The 19,154-nt window shown below is 41.3% G+C and overlaps 3 protein-coding genes across 3 annotated transcripts; 1 reads left to right on the forward strand and 2 right to left on the reverse strand.

Moving 5' to 3' along the window:
* Positions 1-1,193: 1,193 nt before the first annotated feature.
* LOC115731315 (protein MIZU-KUSSEI 1) lies at positions 1,194-18,648 on the reverse strand. Its single transcript, XM_048271126.1, has 2 exons — positions 18,639-18,648; positions 1,194-2,582 (listed from the first exon to the last, which is right to left on the reverse strand). The coding sequence occupies exon 2, from the start codon at positions 2,447-2,449 to the stop codon at positions 1,556-1,558; it is 894 nt and encodes a 297-aa protein (XP_048127083.1). The 5' UTR covers positions 2,450-2,582; positions 18,639-18,648; the 3' UTR covers positions 1,194-1,555.
* LOC115731289 (kinesin-like protein KIN-14L) lies at positions 7,560-16,011 on the forward strand. The gene is made up of 20 exons (XM_030661948.2): positions 7,560-7,713; positions 7,951-8,035; positions 8,132-8,289; positions 8,597-8,743; positions 8,828-9,083; positions 9,553-9,644; positions 9,732-9,803; positions 10,336-10,428; positions 10,868-10,942; positions 11,195-11,276; positions 11,711-11,806; positions 11,992-12,165; positions 12,279-12,385; positions 12,620-12,798; positions 12,926-13,090; positions 13,212-13,462; positions 13,614-13,777; positions 14,365-15,029; positions 15,200-15,381; positions 15,481-16,011. The coding sequence occupies exons 2-20, from the start codon at positions 7,960-7,962 to the stop codon at positions 15,555-15,557; spliced, it is 3,111 nt and encodes a 1,036-aa protein (XP_030517808.2). The 5' UTR covers positions 7,560-7,713; positions 7,951-7,959; the 3' UTR covers positions 15,558-16,011.
* LOC115730052 (xylan glycosyltransferase MUCI21-like) lies at positions 16,140-18,533 on the reverse strand. The gene is made up of 3 exons (XM_048271127.1): positions 18,307-18,533; positions 18,129-18,206; positions 16,140-17,723 (listed from the first exon to the last, which is right to left on the reverse strand). The coding sequence occupies exons 1-3, from the start codon at positions 18,482-18,484 to the stop codon at positions 16,378-16,380; spliced, it is 1,602 nt and encodes a 533-aa protein (XP_048127084.1). The 5' UTR covers positions 18,485-18,533; the 3' UTR covers positions 16,140-16,377.
* Positions 18,649-19,154: the final 506 nt, after the last annotated feature.

The raw sequence follows: 19,154 nt of genomic DNA on the forward strand, positions 1-19,154 counted from the left end.
TTATCGTCGAATAACCTTTCTTTCTAAAGAAAAATTTACGGGGTTGTCCTACCCTTCTTTATTTAAAAATAATTAATCGTTAAATTTTTAAAGAACTTATTTGGGCTAAGTCTTATTTAACAATTATCTTTCTCTTTTGTATTTTGAGCGACTAATTAAAATCGTGAATTTCTGACTTTCGCAATCTTTTGAAAAACCCAATGTGATAGAAAAGCACATTATTTAAGGGGAGTTGCTAGCCTAACAGTCTGACAATCTTATCGGTTATTTCTAACCGCACGATCTTTCAATTAATGAGTGCTTTATGCAAAATATGCTATGATGGTACATGAATCTATGGTTAAGATTGTACTATCGGGAAATCATTTTCCTTATCTAAATGCCACAAAATTTTCCAAAAGAGAGTAATTTTGAGGGTGGAATGGTGGCGTGGAGTTTCTTGACCTTTTGTCTTATGACATGTTAAGAATTCAAAAGGAAACGTGCACCTTGACTATGTTTCACTTGCAAGTCTATTTTTCGCTTCCATTCTTTTCTGGTTTTAATAGAAATAGGAAAGAAAGACACGTAGAAAAATTTGAGTTTATGACTGTACATTTTAGGAAATGTCTCATACATACCGATGTTGTCTTTGTGTACGTATGTGTACGCGAAAAACATGTATTTCTACGAGTAGTAAGTAGCGACCTTGTTAATCATAAGGTTGTCCTTTCGACCTCGCATGTGGCCGGCTGGTCAATTCTAAACTTTAAAATAGCTTGAAAACTCATTGGCTTTTTCCTGCCTAAAGTCAGAATTATATGTTGATTATCCACGCCAGGTCAAATCTGGCAAATTATATATGCTTCAGCTTGACTTAGAGCATGCTCAATCCTCTATTTCTTCAAAAAAAATTTATGTTTCTCCTCTCTCTCTTTTTTTTATATAAAATGTTTACGTTCCTTCTATGACGAGAGCCGTGGCATGCGCGCAAAGAATTAAATTTAGAGAGCGATGATGATAGGGAGGCGACGATGATCCCACGCTGATAAAGACGTCTCTTGCAATAACATTAACACTCACCTCCATCAATCGACTAACTAATTAATTAATCGAAAATAACAGCTCACCGAGAAATATGAAATTGACTTTTTCCTATCTTTTCCTGCATGCATGTGTAAAGAAAGGAATAAAAAAAAAAAACAACAACAAAGTATACTACACAAATACGTCTAAAAACATCATTATCATCATCGAAAGCAAATAGGAAAACCAAAAAAAAAAAAAAAAAACACATGGGGTTTGGGTCATGCACGCTAGAAAACTACTACAGATTCTATTGGATTACATCGTGATATGTATAATGTATTACTGACCATCTTTCTTCTTCTTGTTCTTCTTCTTCTTCCTCCCACACCACCATGTTTGAAAAATGACTGATTGACGACGAGAACTTCAACTCCGCTGCAGCTGACGGCTTGGATCAGTACATTTACCGCTCTCGACCGGGGGATTTGGGATTTGAGAGACTGAGCTCACTTCACGTCGCTTTCTCTCCCTATCTCTCTGTTCTGTTTCATATTCTCAACAAGAAGATGCTGAGCTCGGGGCCCCCGTTGCCGTCCGGGTTCAGCATGTAGAACGCCTCGGAGTCGCGGCTCCCGACGACGCGCTCGAACCTCGCCCTCATGTACAGAAGCTCCCCGTCCCCACCGCCGGACTTCCGGCCGTCGTCCGCCAGCACCGGGATCACACCGGCCCCGACCGACATGGTCCGCACCGTCCTCAGGACGTGCAGATCGGACTCCGTGCACGAGCGGGACGCGGCGTACCCGCACTTGCGCCCGTTGCAGTACATGGTCCAGGCAGGCTCCTGGAACAGCCTCGGCGGGCGGTCGGCGGCGATCTTTTCGCATTCGAGGGCGATGCGGACGAGGCCGGAGGACATCTCCTTGACGAGGGCGGAGGTGGAGATGGCGAGCTCGAGGAGGAGGACAGGGTCGGACTGGGGGCCGTCCTGGACCGCAAAGGACACGTGGCCGCGGCGGTGGCCGAAGAGGGTGCCGGTGACTTTGCGGCCGAGGGAGGAGGAGGAGGAGGAGGAGGAGAGGGAGAGATGGCGGGGGAAGGAGAGGAAGCGGCAGGCGGCGGCTGGGGCGGGGATGAGGTTTTGGAGCTGGAAGGAGGAGATAAGGCTGAGGAAGGAGCGGAGGAGGGAGGAGATTCTGACGGAGCGATGATGGGTTGCTGCCGATGATCTGGAGGAGGACTTGCGGAGGAGGAGCTTGTTGTCGGAGGCGGCGGAGGCGGCCATGTCTTCATGGTGGGAGAGAGAAGGCGGCGGCGGCGGTGACGGTGGGGTACGCGGTCGAGGGAAGGTGGAGGAAGGAGTGATTCTTCTGGCGCTTCTGTAGCTGCCGGTGGTGGTGGTGGTGGTGGTTCTCTGGAGAGCGAGCTCCTGTGATCTCATACTGCGAGCGAGCGAGCGAGCGAGCGAGAGAGAGAGAGAGAAGATGAAAGGACAATTCGACGAAATGGAGAGAAAGTGGAGGAAGCTTTTCGTTCTGGTGGTTGCTTTGAAGCTTCCAATGGAGGGATGAGAGGGAAGGCCGACAATGATGATGATGGTGTTGGGGGAGAGGTGGGGGAATTTATATATAAAGGGGAGACTGTGGAGGCTTTGTGGGTTCGTGTGTTTATTAAGATTATCATCATTTGCTTGTGCATGCTCACCCGTTTTATCTCTCCATTTATATTTTGTTTTCTTTCCCGATCTTATAACATCTACCTTAAAAAAATAAATGTTCACACATGGTTAATGACAAGCCAATAGTGTTCTGTGATTTCCCCCTTCAAGAGCAGATTGGCCAATGTAAATATTATGTTGAATAGAGAACCTCTAAATCTAGTGGAAAATATTAGGTGAGACACCCTTGTCAAATTTGCAATAAGATGGTCCATTGGTAGCGCCATGCATGTCGAGACAGCCCCACCCGTTAGAAATTTCGAAAGCTCCTCTCTTGTCTCTCTCTCCCCGTTTACTATCCTTGTTACTGAAAAAAGCTCCCTCCTAAACCTAATCTTTCAAGCGTTAGCACATCACATCACATTTTTCGAACGATCTGAATTAGTTTTTCCTTTGCCTTCGCTTTCCACTCTGCCCCTCCTCCTATGCCTATGCGCGTGTTATGTGTTCGCGTGCGGGTCATTGCTCAAGCAACTAAATCGAAGGTCCTGAATGGACCAGATCATGAGTTTGGCGATTCGATGGCCCTCTTGAAGAGCATCTTGGACGTGAAGCGACTAAGATGAATTGACTATGTAATTCACTAATCATTTGATAGAAAAATATTTAACCATAATGAGAAGTTCACTATGATGAAATCCGTCAGTCATAAATATCCAAACCGAGATGGAAATATTGAAAAGAAAAGAGGGACCCTAAGACGCTTGGGCGAAATGGGTAATTGCTCAATTCAGATGCGACAGACCTTGAAGTCAAAATAGAATATCTTCCACGCAAAGTGATTTAGAGAATCATCCTCGCCACCCCCGAGGATTGAGCCGTATTGAATGCACACGGACGAAACAGTGCATACACTTATGGAGGTTGATCGAGCCCGAAATTTTGATTACCATGTACACAAGAAAAGAGGGAAGAAAACGACATTATGTCTTGTGCCCACTAAGATACATTGAAATCGCAATCTTTGCCATCAATTTCGTCATGTAGTAAAACCGGGCCGGTTCGAATTCAAGCCAATGCAACGGCTACGATTTTGATAGCCGATCTTTGTCTATGTCGATCACGTTATTTTTCTTCTCTTGGAGGGTAAATAACATTGTTTTTGGGGGACGCAGCATGTTGACCGTCGGGATTAGAATCGCCACACAAAGACACCCAACGGCCCTCGGAAGTGGTAGGAACATGATGAAGACGTAAAGCATAAACTATACATATCATTGTTTTTTTTTTTTTTGGGTAAGGTAACTATACACATCATTGTTCCCACGCTCATAAATATAAAAAGAAACCCTAATGAAGCCGTCTTCAACCTCACATCTCTCTCTCTCTCTCTCTCTCTGCAAGAACAGTTGTAAGTAAGCTTTGCCTTCATTACCAGGACATCTATGGGCAATTTTAGGGTTTTATATGGGTGGGGGCATTGGCTCCTTTTACCACTTGGAATGGCCTTTTCTCTCCCATCGTATGGAATGCCTCATCATGTCACCTTTATGCCATATACATATATGAAAGGAAGCTGCTCGAGTGTTTTATGTAAAACACGTGGTGATAGTATGTGGATTTACGATTATGATTGTATCGTCTCTGACAATACTGTCGGGAAAGCATTTTCCTATATGAAACTAGCATGATAGTTTTCCAATTAATTGAACATCCCAAATTTGCTAATTCTTATGCACATTTTGCTTGCTGGTCCTCGTTACAACTCCAATTAAGAAAACCAAAAATGAAAAGAAAAAAACCACCAAAATTTCTGGCTATATCAATTGCGACATGTTTACCATGAATTTTTTCTTGTGATACAAAAAATCCAAAACTTGTGGACTAGATAACTAATTCAGCCAAAACAATGTCGTTTTTATCTTATTTAAACTATGTGGGCTCCATGTCAATACTGTTTGTTTTCCAGCGTTCATATAGTGTCACTGGAAAAAAAAAGATTAAGGTAAATGTGCCACGATAAACCATAGTTTAGAGTTTTGGAGCCGTTTGCCATAAAAAAAAAACCAAAAAAGAAAGAAGAAAGAAGAAAAAATTTGTCCAACCATAGTCTTATTTTAAGGTTGGAGAGTTTTCTTACAATCTTCCTATTTTAAGCATGCTTAATCTCATGATACGGTTTAAGGAAGTGTCGATAACCCTATGCTTACAGTTCAATGCGAAAATGGATAATATGTGGCCGAGGAGACCAAAGTTTGTACTTCGTACACGTCCCGTTTCAAAAGAAACAAGCTCGAGCTAATTAAATAATAAACCCTAACTAATTATCATAATCGGTCGTTATCATTAACATAGGTCCAAGAGGGTGATGAGATAAAGTTAAATTAATCTGATTTATAAAATAAAAAAAAAAATTGGACGGTTCCAAACAGAGGAATACCAATGCCTCATGACCCAATGGGATTGGTGGCCTAACAAAATTTTAGAGGGGTCGAATTAAAATCTCGGGGTCGTGCCACGTGGGCAAGGGCATGGCCAGTAGAGGACGTGGTTGTCCTTTTCATGCATGTCGTCGTCTTCATATGTACGTGATTCAGCATCGAAGCTGTGTCATGAATAGTTGGGGGATCCGATTATTTACGTTTGGATTGTCTCGGAACTTGATTAGTTTTAAATGGCGGGGAGGAAAGCCGTGTCGGTCCTTAATGTCTTGGGAGGCATAAAATAAGATTTGATGATTTGGTCTATGGAAATACGAAATCTATCTATGTTATCTAGATGTCCAGATCGAATCAAGGATTGATAATTAGGAGGGGAAAATACCAAAAAAAAGTCATAAACCTATTGCAATTGTGTCAATTCAATCCTATACTTTTTGCATTTGTGTCAATTCAGTCCTTCCAGCCAATTTTAATCGAAAATTAACAATGTGGCCAATTTAATATTATTTTGATTTATTTCTTATTTTCTTTGCTTTTTTTTTCCCTTCTTCTTCTTCCTCCTACAGTCGGTTGCCGCCACGTCAGCGTTGGTTGCCCCACGTCGACGGTTTCTGGCCAAAATTAATCGGAAGGACTGAATTGACATGAATACAAAAATTTTAGAACCGAATTGGCATAATTATAATAAGTTTAGGATTTTTTTTTTTTTGGGCAATTTTTTCATAATTAGGGAAACAATAATACTACCCTTATGATGTATGTACCACATTCGAGAGATCGTGTCATCGAAGATGATTTGAAGTTGTGTTTATATAGCCATCCAGTCAATATCGTTATCATTCATCCCGTAACTAGTGCGACCTTTCTTGGGATTATCTAGAAATAATTCGAGGTTGGAAATTGATTTTGAGTCTTGCTTACGGAGGTATAACTACGTGAAGCTACCATTCATGAAGTATGTTAAGCATAGTTACTATAGAGAATCCCCTGGGTTAATTTAGTGCTTGGCAAAAGCTCTAGCTAGTACCTGTTTGCGCGCAGGCTTCGTCTCCGTCCCACCCCCTTGAATAAATCTCTAAGGATATACGCAATCGCTCACCCACGCTAAGGCTGTGACCTAAAGTTAATACAAGTGAGCACCATTTGAAACTTAAACATGGGAGCCGTTAGATTCAAATTAAGCGCTTAATTAATCGTTCAGCCAATCTCTCGAAACAATTTTTCACGGGGCGATTAATCAATTAACTTTCATGTGGAAGAGGAAGTAGTACAGTGGTGTCTCCATGTTTTCCCAAAGGTTAGGTTTAGATTGCACTTTCCATTTCAAGAGTTTTTAGTCCTTATGCAAGTTTGTCACGTATATATCTAACTGAGTCGATTATTGAACTTGCTATATGATTAATGTTCGGACGAAATGGATCATGATATATAATGCGGACGAGATTCGAGAATTATAAGTCTCCGTAACTTCGGATCTTTAGATTATTCGTGTCATTGTGTTGATTCCGCTAATCCTTTGCCTGTAATTTAAAAGAAACAGCATATAGATAGAAAAGGACTATATCATAATTAGAATAGTTCAGTTTATTGAGCGTCCACTTCTACATCTATATCCGGATATTGTTCATCTTGTAACAAGTACGAGCTTTTTTTGTTTTTTGGGGCTATCAAGAAAATATTTAAGGTTGGGAATTGATTTTGAGTTTGCTTTTGCGGTACGGAAAAAATGGATGTATAAATATGTCAGGCTACTTATTGATCGTCTCACGAATCAATCGACTCAACACAATTCTTTCTGTGTTTGAGCAGTTCGAGCATTCAATTAACCCGAGATTTGAAACACTTAATTTGTTTCCCTACACGATTCCATACACACATTTAGCACATGCAAGAGTCTATTTGGCATGGATTCTGCTCTTCTGAAAACCGCTCATGGCTTTCCTTATTACTGGTCGATCCATTGATAATTGAAACGATCTCTCCGGATCTCGATTTCTACTTGAGATAACTACTTGGGGCCCGATAAGCAAATAATTCCTCGGGAATCCCCTTGTCCCGACGTAGGTCAGATTCGCAAATAATGCCTTTGACGGATCGGAGAGGAGAATTTAAGTCAGATTCGCAAAGTTTAATCTAAACAAAATTTTCTAAAAAAAAAAAATTACTAGGAGAATTTACGTTCGATATTAAAATTAAAGCCGTACAGCATACTAAAAGCGAAGGCCCACCGCTCGTTCCCGCATCTCTCGAACCCAAAGCCCAAATCCCGCATCCCAAGCCCTAGGCCCACTCAAGACATTCCTTCGAAGAAATCACAGCCGTCGCCTACACCTCACTCGACGGCCACGATCGCGGCTCGAAGTGACCGTGCACCGAGGGATGCGATGTCCCCACAGATTTGAATTCAAAACGTCAAACGCAACGTTACGATTCTGCAGCCTCAGGCACGGACTCGAACCCAACTCCGAACCTGAGTTGGTGCCATTTCGATTCTGGAAAGGAAATTCAGAAATAGGAAGTGCTGAAGCACCCTCAGCGATCGCACCAAGCGTGTCCGCTCTTTTCTCCGATCGAAAGTCTGTCTCTCTCCAAGATCAAGAACAAGAGGTATTCTTGGACCCATTTTCCTTTTCGGTCAGGAAGTATGAATATCTCCGGATATGTTGAGGACCCATTTCCTATCTGCTTGTTCATTTCTCGCTTTGCCCTTTGGAAAGAAATGAGGCGACTAGTTCTTGATCACTGAATGATTGCGAGAATTCATTTTCTTCTTTTCGTTTTGGATTATGGACGCGGGTTTGGCATTTGATTCGGAATCTACTTCTGCATGTCCATTGTTGGTAGATAGAGGAAATGGCTCTCATGGAGGACTCAAAGAGAGCAAGGATGCATGACATCAATTTGGCTTCGAGAAAAGCTGAAGAAGCAGGTCGGCCTCTTTATAAGACTTTAAGGATCCTTTCTTTTGAAAATTTTTGGACTGGGGGTTGCCAGTATCGGCTTTATTGATGTGCTTTTTCCGCAGCTTGGAGACGGTATCAGGCCACCGAGTGGCTTGAAGGTTTTGCGGGTCCACTCGGATTGCCTCGACAGCCATCCGAGAGAGAGTTCATAGCTTGCTTGAGAAATGGACAATTTCTGTGCAATGCCATCAATAGAATTCAACCTGGAGCTGTGCCCAAGGTATTAAGTCCATCTCATTGATTGTTCTCTTGCCCTTGAATTTATATTTCAGTCGGCCGAGGAAAAGGAGGCACTTGTTTAATTAGAGTAGATGGAATGTGCGTGTGATCGTGTTAGCAATCTGGACCACCTCGCATCTCTATTTGGATCAAGTGGAGTAACCTAAATGTTTGGCCAGTATGGCTTCTCAAAACACAGTTCCTTTTCTTTTCTTTTTTTTGGTCAAACTCAAAACACAGTTACCAAGAAGGAAAATTGATATTTGTTTGGTCGATTTGATTTACCATGTATTTGCAATGATTGTTAGGTGGTGGAGATTAACTCTCCTCAGCTATCGCACACAGGCGAAACCCAACCATTGACCGCTTATCAGTATTTTGAGAATGTCCGGAACTTCCTCGTGGCTGTTGAAGATCTAAAGCTCCCAGCATTTGAAGCTTCGGATCTGGAAAGGGTAAGTTAATACTAACTACGGTTTTATGCTTTTTAATGTGTTTATATTGAAAGGGGTTGAATGATTTTAAATTGGTTCTCGCAGGACACTTTGGAAGCAGGCTCAGTGGGTAAGGTTGTTGATTGCATATTGGGCCTCAAAGCTTACCACGAGTGGAAGCAAATGAATAGCAGCAATGGACTTCATAAACATATGAGATCTCCTCTAGTCATGCATTCTGCTAATAGGATGAATGCTAGATCCTCAGCTGCGACTCCATCGGACTCTCGCAGACAATTGTTCGACACTTCCTACGCAAATGATAGACAACCCCCTATTGGTGAAAGTGGAAGCTTTGAAGGTTAATTTACTCCATAATCTTTGAGGACAACCTACGGTTCTTCCATGTAGGCTAAGCACTGTAATGCCAGGGCTCTCTTTGAAGGAATAATATGGTGTTTCATTTATGCCAAAAAGAAGAAAAAATTAGTGGGAATTTGGGCCATTTAAATTTAATTTTAGATGAATAAATGATTTTAATGCGCATGGAAACACCTCGATAGAAATATTCTGCAACTACAATAAGGGGTATTCATACATGACTTCGAGATAAAAACCGCAGAACCTAAAATAAGTATATGTCGTTTTGTTGTCCTTAGAAGTAGGTACCAGTTTTGGCTAGTTACGTAGAATTTTGCTGGTTGAATAGGGAATCCGCATGTCAGTTTAGTCCTCAATTGCATTCCTCGATATTCAGTTTAGTCCTCAATTGCCTTCACTTTTCCCCACTGACAATCTTTCGGTGCTTCACTTGATAATTGATATTGTAGAATCAGTAGTCAAGTTTCTCACTGACTATATGGTTGAGGGAAAGGAAAACATTGACAGGAACCTTTTTGCCACCATTGCTAATGGTAAACAGGTAAGAAGTCAGATTTTGACAAAATCACTATGAAACTGCAGGCCCAGTTCCTGATATTTCTTCTATGTTGTTATTCTTCTGTCATAGGATTCAATCAAGCTCTTCACAAAAATAATCTCACGTTGTTTGGAGGAGCAACTTCAAGGCAAGCACCCTGAGGTAAGAATTTTGAATTTCTTCCATAGCAGCATTGGTTGCTCATTGCGTATATGCCTTGGATCTAACACGTTTTTTTTACTTTACAAATGCACCAGAAGGTAGGAAGGGTATGAAAACATACAGCTCGTAGATTGAGAAGGCATCACTTTCTTCTATCGAATAGTTAGAGCAAATATTTCCTGTAGAAATTTTCCACGCTTTTCGTGGCTAGTTGATGTGTACAAGGTTAAAATTATAGTTTTTAGACTGACCAGAGGGGTAAATATGTTCTTTCTTTCCAGTGCTTCCTTTGCATCCGTGCAAGAAATAAAGTGCACTAAACGTCACACGAGTGGAATTTCCCTTTTTCTTTCTACAAACAAAATAAGCACTAAATCTTCTGTGCTGAACTATATGTCCTATTCAATGATCAGGGACACATTTTGTACTCAAATCTACAGCCCAATATAATTGATATGGACCAGAAACTTTATGTTTTTTTTTTTCCTATCATAATCGCAAATGACATAATTGTTTCAACATTCAATTTCAGCTGGATTTAGTTTTTGGAGATTTACTAAAAGTAAAAGGCAGGTCGCTGTCAACATCCTCACCCCTGGAGGATTTGTACACCCGAGGATCCAAGGTTTGTTATCTTTGTGAACTTACTCCTTTGCAGTTAAGTTGCAGTTACTGATATTGTTTTTCCCACATTTGTCATATAGCGTTGTCCATTGGCATTAGATAATTGTGAAAGAAATTTGTATCTATTATGTTCCCTTACTTAGCTCTTGTCATTCCATTAGTTGATGTTTTATATTGACGTTTTGGTCGATTAGCATGATAGGGTTTCGGTTATTGTCCTCATTGGAATGGGTATTGCATTCTCTTCTATCACCATACTGAGAAAGAAAAAAAAAGTGGCTCATTGATCAACCATCAATTGATTATAAAAGCTAGAAATTAGTTCTTAGTACATATCTATACCTGAATATCTTGCTGCTAGCAAGTATTTGCATACTAAGTAGCTATTATCGCCATGGAGAATTTGTAATCTGATGCCTCCACACTCTTCTTGTTCATAGTGCTGCAGAACCTGCTCTAAAGAGGGTAACTGCAATCATCAAAATGTATTTCAGATGCAAGAGAGAGAACTTTTGGTGAGTGCCTCTATTTATAATTCAGCAAATCTTTAGGGAAAGAAAAGATTGCGAACTTTTTTTGGTGAAATTTGGAAAGATTTTATTTGATAAAGAAATTTCAGTAGGGGATGTTTGGTCTATAATAGAAATTTTTTCATTTAAACTTGCTTGCAGTATAGAATAATAGAGCAAGGTCTTTAAGTTATCGTGATTTTATGTTCCCGACAACAGTTGAAACGGATGAGAAAGTCTAATATTTGCATCTTGCAGGATCTTAAAACTTTGTTGGTGAAGACAAAAAGAGAGTTTGAAGATCTGCAGTCCCAGTTTCAGAGAGATCTAAAACATCTAGGTGGGAAAAGTAAAAAAAAAGGAGTGGTCTAATTAGTTCTTTTTCTTTTCCAAGCACAGATGAGGCTTAGGACATTAAGCTCCCTAACGCAATTGCATGCATGTCAATTTCCTCATTTTAGAATCTCCTCTACTTAGAGAACTGCATGTTCACTTGTGACATGGTCGATTCCCTTGTCCTTTTGCATTGACTGTCAACCATTTTAGATGAGGGTCCTCTATTTACTTATTTATGTATTACGGCTCCTCCACTGAATGACATTATCTCAGAATGAGGCCATTGTCATTAATATGCTTCCTATGATTTGGCAATAATCCTCAATTTCAACTTCAAGAAGGAATTTATGGGATCTTGTTACAATCTTTTTCTAGCTTTTGTATTTTATTAAACAGAGACCAGGCTACTTGTGACATTTTGCTTTTCCCATGGATCAGGTAATCAAGTCCAGGAGATGTCTACGGCTGCTCTTGGGTATCATAAGGTGGTGAAGGAAAATCGAAACCTATACAACATGGTCCAGGATTTAAAAGGTTAGCTCTCTTTTCAAGGAGAGATATTTGTTATGTGAATTGGATCGCATAACTCATTTTTTCAAACAGTCAGCAGTTATTTGCAGAAGTATATGCTTATCCATGGGTTAGTCGCTTTTAAGTAAAGGAGCTTTTGTGGTTTTAACTCCACTATTATGAGTTTAATTTGACAAACATCTTTACAGGAAATATACGAGTATACTGCAGAATTAGGCCTATTTTTAATGCGGAAGCTACAACTGTGGTAGATCTCATTGGAGAAGCTGGTTCACTTGTGATTGTTGACCCTTCAAAACCCCAAAGAGATGGAAGGAAAATGTTTCAGTTTAATCGGGTTTTCGGTCCACTTGCTACTCAAGGTATTGTTAGACTTCATCTTACTATATCTGGGTATAACATTGGCCAAGAGATTGTTCTGCAAGTTGCCGTTCAGCTCGTAAACAACAATGTAATCATGCGACCCTCTTTGCAGATGATGTGTACATGGATACTCAACCTTTGATTAGATCAGTCATGGATGGTTACAATGTCTGCATTTTTGCTTATGGTCAAACTGGATCGGGTAAAACACATACAATGGTAAGAACTTGCAAGTGTAGCTTCAGTAGATCCAACTTTTGTGCCGGATCATCTCCTAGGCTCCTAGATGATTTCTTTATATGGTTGAAAAGTGTGCATTTTCCTCACTGGAAGATGGATGTACTGTTAATTTCATTTATCTATCTGCAAAGCATGTACATAATTAAATCTAAGCAGATGCTGATTGTTAACGTGGATTGGAGGATAACTACTGATTGCCTTTTGGAATTATAGAGTGGTCCATCGGGTGAACTGACAAAGGACATGGGGATTAATTACTTGGCTCTCAACGATCTCTTTGAGTTGTCTAACAGAAGGAAGGACATCATAAACTACGAGATTCACGTTCAGATGGTTGAAATATATAATGAGCAAGTGCGTGATCTCCTCGCTGAGGATTCAGCATCCTCAAGATATCCTTTGAAATGGACGCTTCTGTCTCATATAGATACATTTGGTGTCAAATGAGTTGATAAATAGACTGAAGGAAGCTTAACTAAGTTTCTGAAATGTAAATTTGGGTTCCTTGACGATGTGCAAATTAGAGATTCGAAGCTGTACCAGTGACGGTGGCTTGAGCCTTCCAGATGCTACCATGCATTCCGTCCAGTCCACAGCTGATGTGCTCAACCTGATGAAACTTGGTGATATGAATCGTGTCGTCAGTTCTACAGCACTGAACAATAGAAGTAGCCGGTCTCACAGGTCAGTTTTTGGACAGGCAGAGTTTCCTCCCATTCTTTTTCTGTATTTATTGCAATGTAGTTTCCAATGTATAGATTTTTCGATGGAGTGATGTCGATGTCCATTGGATGCATCTGTGCAGTGTGCTGACAGTACATGTTCAAGGGAAAGATGTATCTGGATCCATCCTCCGCAGTTGCCTGCATTTGGTCGATCTTGCAGGAAGTGAACGGGTAGATAAATCTGAAGTCACAGGAGAGAGACTGAAGGAGGCGCAGTACATTAACCGGTCTTTGTCTTGTCTGGGAGATGTTATCACAGCTTTGGCCCAGAAAAACTCCCACATACCTTACCGCAATAGCAAACTTACGCTTCTGCTGCAAGATTCTCTAGGTACCTATTTCGACGTTTTGAAGTTTGTCAGGTGTTACTGAAGCATCATTTCAGGATAAAATTACTAATACCGAGACTCAGCATAGAAGAGAGATACTCTGATTATGGTCTTTGGGAAATGGTGACATTGCTTTTAAACTTTTCATTTCAGGAGGGCATGCGAAAACATTGATGCTGGCTCATTTGAACCCTGAGGCAGATTCATTTGGGGAATCAATGAGTACCTTGAAGTTTGCTCAGAGAGTTTCAACGGTTGAACTTGGTGTCGCACGCGTGAACAAAGAGACCAGGGAGGTCATGCAACTCAAAGAACAGGTTTGTACTTGGGTAATTTCTATGTTTCAGATGCCTTTTTGACAATAATCAACATTACAATTATAGAGGGCCGGATCTGGGGATCTTGGCTTCCTAATTCTTCTTAAGGCGACAGAAGGCATCCTTCAATGGGTGTTATTGCAGGACTGGTTTGTGCATGTTTTAACAGTCTTCCCCAATTAAAACTTGGATACATCAATCTGTTTTGTACAGACATGATCTTTCTGTACAGTCTTCTCCTAATTTTCTCGTTATTGCTGGGTGATTATGAAATCCATTGTCCAAAGAACCAACAAACCAATTGCCTCTCTCTCTCTCTCTCTCTAAGCTTTTTGTAACATTATTTATTCAGTGTTTCTCTATTCACTCATGGTATCCAGGCGGTCCGGGGGAGACCCCCTATTAATGTCATAAGAGTATAAGTAGGTTTTCAAGCATCTCAATGAATAGACCATGTCATCATACTCTCAGTTTCATGATTTCTCAGATTGAAATAATGTGCAGGTGCTTTTATGTCTACATACAACACACCTTTTAGCTGCAATTCTGACTTGGAGATTATCACTTTATTTGTTGAGAACTTACAGATTGAAAGTCTTAAAAAGGCACTGGCAAGCAAGGACATTCAAAGCATGCAGTTCAGTAGAACAAAGGAACCCAAGTCTCCAAATGGACCAAAAGCAGCAAACGAACACACACCTCTGCGTTTGAGAAGATTAAGCATTGAAAACCGTACACCGACAATCAAAACTGGGGGAATCATGAATTTCGCTGAGACGAAGGCAAGAAAAACTCCTACATCTACTAGCACACGAAGATTGAGCTTGGAAGGCCCGAGAACCGCCAAAAATAATAATCTGCAGATCAAAGTACAAGATGAATTGAAGCCCCCACCATTTGATCCAGCATCAAATCTGAAATATGGGCTGTTTCAGGATACAGAAATCTTCCAGTCCTGTGAAAGTCTGAACCATCAGGGTTCCGCTATGGATAAGCACCTTCGAAAGGCCGCTAGGAGCCCAACTAATTACTTTAGTGTGCAAATTCCACCTCTTGAGCTACCAAAGACACCTAGTCCTGAACCAGTCTTAGCTAACAAAAAAGAGATCCAGATTGTGATGCAAAGAGAGCTCACTCTTTGTACTGATCCTCAAACACCCAACTTGCCAATTCAAAGCATGAATGGCAAAGAATCTCATATAAGGAAATCCCTGCGCACCATAGGGAAGCTCATAAATGGATCCGAAAAGAGGTCAGTGAATTTTATTTTTTTACTAAGTAGTCTTAACACTGCATTAGACAAATATTGTATAGTATGCAATACACATTATGCAACTGAAAATTCCCAAAAATGTCGGGTAATGTGAGAATTTGCTCACATCAGTATTTTGCCATTAAGACTTGGTTTTTATGCAACTGCAGGAATCCAAGAAATGTGATGGAAGCTCGTTCACCTGTTGGCTTGACCACGTTTGGTAACAATGGAGGATCAGCGATTGCAGCTAACACAAGGACACGTAGGAGACAATCACTAACAGGTGTTGAAACAGCCGGCTCAGACCAGTCTCGCCGGTCTTCTCTGGGTGGCAAGTCCACTAATTCCGGTAAGCAGAGTCAACTTAATTAAATTTAACTTAGTTTACAGTGTATATGTCATCTCATCTGTCCATCAACTGAGTAATTACTTTTGTTTCTACAATAAGATGTAAAAGTCGCAAGGAATGCCAAGACGCCTCCTCCGGTCCACCCGTCATCGAAGATAGCAAAGCGTTGGCTGTAGCTATAGGTGGAGAAATTTGGTGTTCAATGACCAGCGCAGGGATGCTTCGACTCGAAGCTGACTGAAGTTCTGACATGATAGATGAGACACCAAGAATTGACGAGAGAAAGACTGAGAAGTCAGCTGACGAACACAATAGCAATTTTTTGATCTAACACACTGCTTATGTACATGTTGAAACACGTTGCTTCAAATAATACCCGAAAAATTCGACCAAAAAAAAATAATATCCGAAATTTTCTTGCCAATTTTTTCAAACAGAACTGCTCTCGCCCATCGTCTCTCTGAATTTCTGACTAAATTCATTGAAGCTATTGGCATCATTTGACGGTGGGGGAGGAAATGACGGGTGCCTTTGCTAAAAAACCAGCTGCTCTTCTATTGTATAGCTTAGATTCAGAGACTATAGCGTGACGCGGACATGATGTTAACGCATCAAGTGTTCTTGTTTCTAGCATAGTTGATTATAATAGCTTCACATGTCCTGAAATCGATATTGCTTTGTTTGTTTAGGCGGCACCACGCGTGATGTAGATTCTACATAGTTGACTTATTCAGTATAAGCCTTGAACCAAGCAGATGACCATTGCCTTAGATTTACCCAAAACTCCTATTGTCAGGAAAACACAAATGAAGGGACAGAGCGGCATCTTTAACAAGTCATCCAATTCACCAAACTGTTAAAAATGCCTCCTTTAGAAGCTTGTTATGAACCTGAAAAGCTGATTTACAGATGAGAATACTTACTCAAGTTTCAACCATTAAGTCAATTGGAAAAAAAACCAGCAATTATTTAAGGAAGGCGAAGAGAACGAAGTAGTTAGCAAAGGTTGAACAACTTGGTGGTTTGACTGTAGCTAATTTGACCGTTTATTTTCTTGAAGGAATAGTCATAAGCTTGAAGCAGCCGCTTGTGGAATCTCGTCATGTCCAGGCTGACATTCTGTCTCTCGAGATAGATCTCCTTAGTGTATTGCCATCCCTTCTTATTTACGGTCTTTGGATTTGTAAGGACGGGGTCGCCTTTGTCGTATTCGTTATACAGCGAGCTCTCTCTAGGCAAAATCTTATAGCCAATGTACTTCAAACCGAGCTCTCTTGCAGGTTTGCCAAAGCATGCCTCAGCTGGCGAATCTGTCCCTAAAGGAATGACTTGGATGAACACGGAACCAGGCTTCAGGAAGAGGAAGTGGGTCAAAGCGGCCCCGTGTACACCAACCATAACCTCGCTCTCGTTAAGTAGGTGATACATGTTTGCCAGGTCAGTCGTTCGACCAGGCCTCGAAACTTCTACTCTGAACCCCACCTCTTCTGCCAATGTAACCAAGCAATCCTCGTTAACTAATGCCCTCGACCCACTTCGCGATATTATTACTAGCTTCGGTTTCTTCAACTGGTGTTTCTGGTCGTTTTTATTAATGTTCATCAATTGCCCTGAAGCTGGCACTGAAGCCGATTGATTCAGTTTCAGCTGTATCCCTCGCTCCTTGTCTGGCATTGAACCTTTTATCCGGTACTGGTAAGCACTGTCAAGGAAGTGTCTGAAATCGAGGATGCTCTTATTTCCCTTCATCAGTGATGGATCCACAGTGAACTCATCATGGATTTTCAGACCAACAATGGCCTCCGGGAAGCAATGGGTTCTGTTATCTCCACTAAAGTCGATAGGCGGATAGTTTGAGAGGCGAGAAACGATGTTCTCATACTTCGTAAACCACCAATGGTGATATTCAAGGATGATAAACACGACCTCCTTCTTGAAATGCTGTGAAGTAATGTACAGCGGCAATATCCCATCATTGAATTCATGGTAGAGGTTACCCGTGTAGCCTCCAGTTGAAAAGAGTAGAGCGGGAACATCGTGCCAGACGTCACACCGATGGTGAGCGCCCATGGTATCTTTCTTCACAATAAGGTCAAGCTGATCAATTTTATCCATGACAATGTTCTCCCATTTTCGCGTGTAGGGCCTTATCTTTTCATGCTGGAGTTCCTCGTCGTCGTGGCCTCCGGCCACTCTGTGAACGCTTGAGATGAACTCATCGAACCCGCCTGGCTGTTTCGAAAGATAAAGGAAGACTGAAGAAGAGGGAGAGTGTGTCCTTACGTCCCCTTTCATGATGCATACATCAGAGCGAAAGCCGCTCCTATCGCAGCATATGGTCCCTGCAATTGTTTGCAACCAAACGCTTTAATTCAGAAATTGGGAAAGGCCAGCTCCAGCCTAGAATTTCTACATGCAACAAGGGCACAATGAATTATGTGTTTGATGACTATGGGCTATGGTTGAGCTATGCTTCAACAAAACAGAGAAACGGTCACGAAGAAACTGAGGGCACAAAACAGAGCAGCTGTATACGAAGTGCTGAAGTTCTGATCATTTCGATTTGTTTTCCGCCATTTTTCACCTGCTACTCTGCTAGACGCGCCATAAAGAAAGAGTCCAAGGAACAACTACAAAAGCAGCTTCCATGAAACTCATTTTGTTCAAGTTTTTGTCTGATTTTTTCCCTCCTTTCTCCTTTTTTTCAGTTTGCCTTTTTCCAGTGCAGTTAAGGAGTGAGTACGCACCATTAGACATTGAAGAACAGGGAGGGGCGTTCGCATTGTAGTCCTCGCGCCCGCCTTCCCTGTCCCCGCCGAAAGAATCTGCCAAATCCCACGAAAGAAAACCATCAAGAGAAGGCCGGAAAATATAACGAAACAGAGCAAAATAAAGAGGAACAAAGAGAGACGAGCAAAACCCAACAGAGAGAGTGGCTACTAGAACCGAACAGCTGAGGGACCACTACAAAGCTGCAAGAGAGAAGAGAGAGGAGGAGAAGGAGGTAGAAAAGCTTGGGCTTCTTCCTGCCATGCCCCTCTTCATCATCGAAGGCATGCGGTTCGCCTTTTCTCAGTTGATGGAACCTCTGGCGCTGCACCATCTCTCTCCCGCACCGATGCCCAGAGACTTTTTTTTTTGGAAAAATCTGATTTTTTTCCCTCTGTTTCAGGCCTTTTGCTCAATGAAACCAACTGGGAATCGGTAGAAATACGTAAATCTAGGAAGATTGGAAGCGAGTGCGGAGGGATTTTCTCAGAGAGAGAGAGAGAGTTGCATGAGTAGCAGCGACACACACTGTTTTCTAAGTGCATGCTCTTTTTGTTTCTTGACTGAAACAGAAATTTCATTCAAACTAAGCAACAAGATTTGGAAATGGTAAGTGCCTCAATGGGGAAGTGCTCCTCTGTTCAAACATGGCGAAAGTCTTTCTGTGCTGTCAAATATGGAGAGTGAGAGAGAGAATATAAAGTGGGGATAATATCAACGTGAAAGCTACCATATAAGATGATGAACATCTCATTTTTTGGTCAATAGTTTGTCAGAATAATTATCCTTTCCATAAAAATCGAAGCTTTTGAAATCCCTGTTTCGGACAACTTTCCAAACCTTCGAGAATTACGACATTCCACATTTGATCACAATGACTGCGTATTGCTACAACGCTCGGAGAATGGTTTTTTGAGAATCACGCAAGCGGCGCCTTCTTCGCTTGAGCATGGATTCAAGTTTAATCATGAAGGGAGGAAGAGAGAGAGAGCGTGTCATCGAAC

This window comes from Rhodamnia argentea, chromosome 10, assembly GCF_020921035.1.
Source record: "Rhodamnia argentea isolate NSW1041297 chromosome 10, ASM2092103v1, whole genome shotgun sequence".
In the NCBI taxonomy this organism is placed as follows: Eukaryota; Viridiplantae; Streptophyta; class Magnoliopsida; order Myrtales; family Myrtaceae; genus Rhodamnia; species Rhodamnia argentea.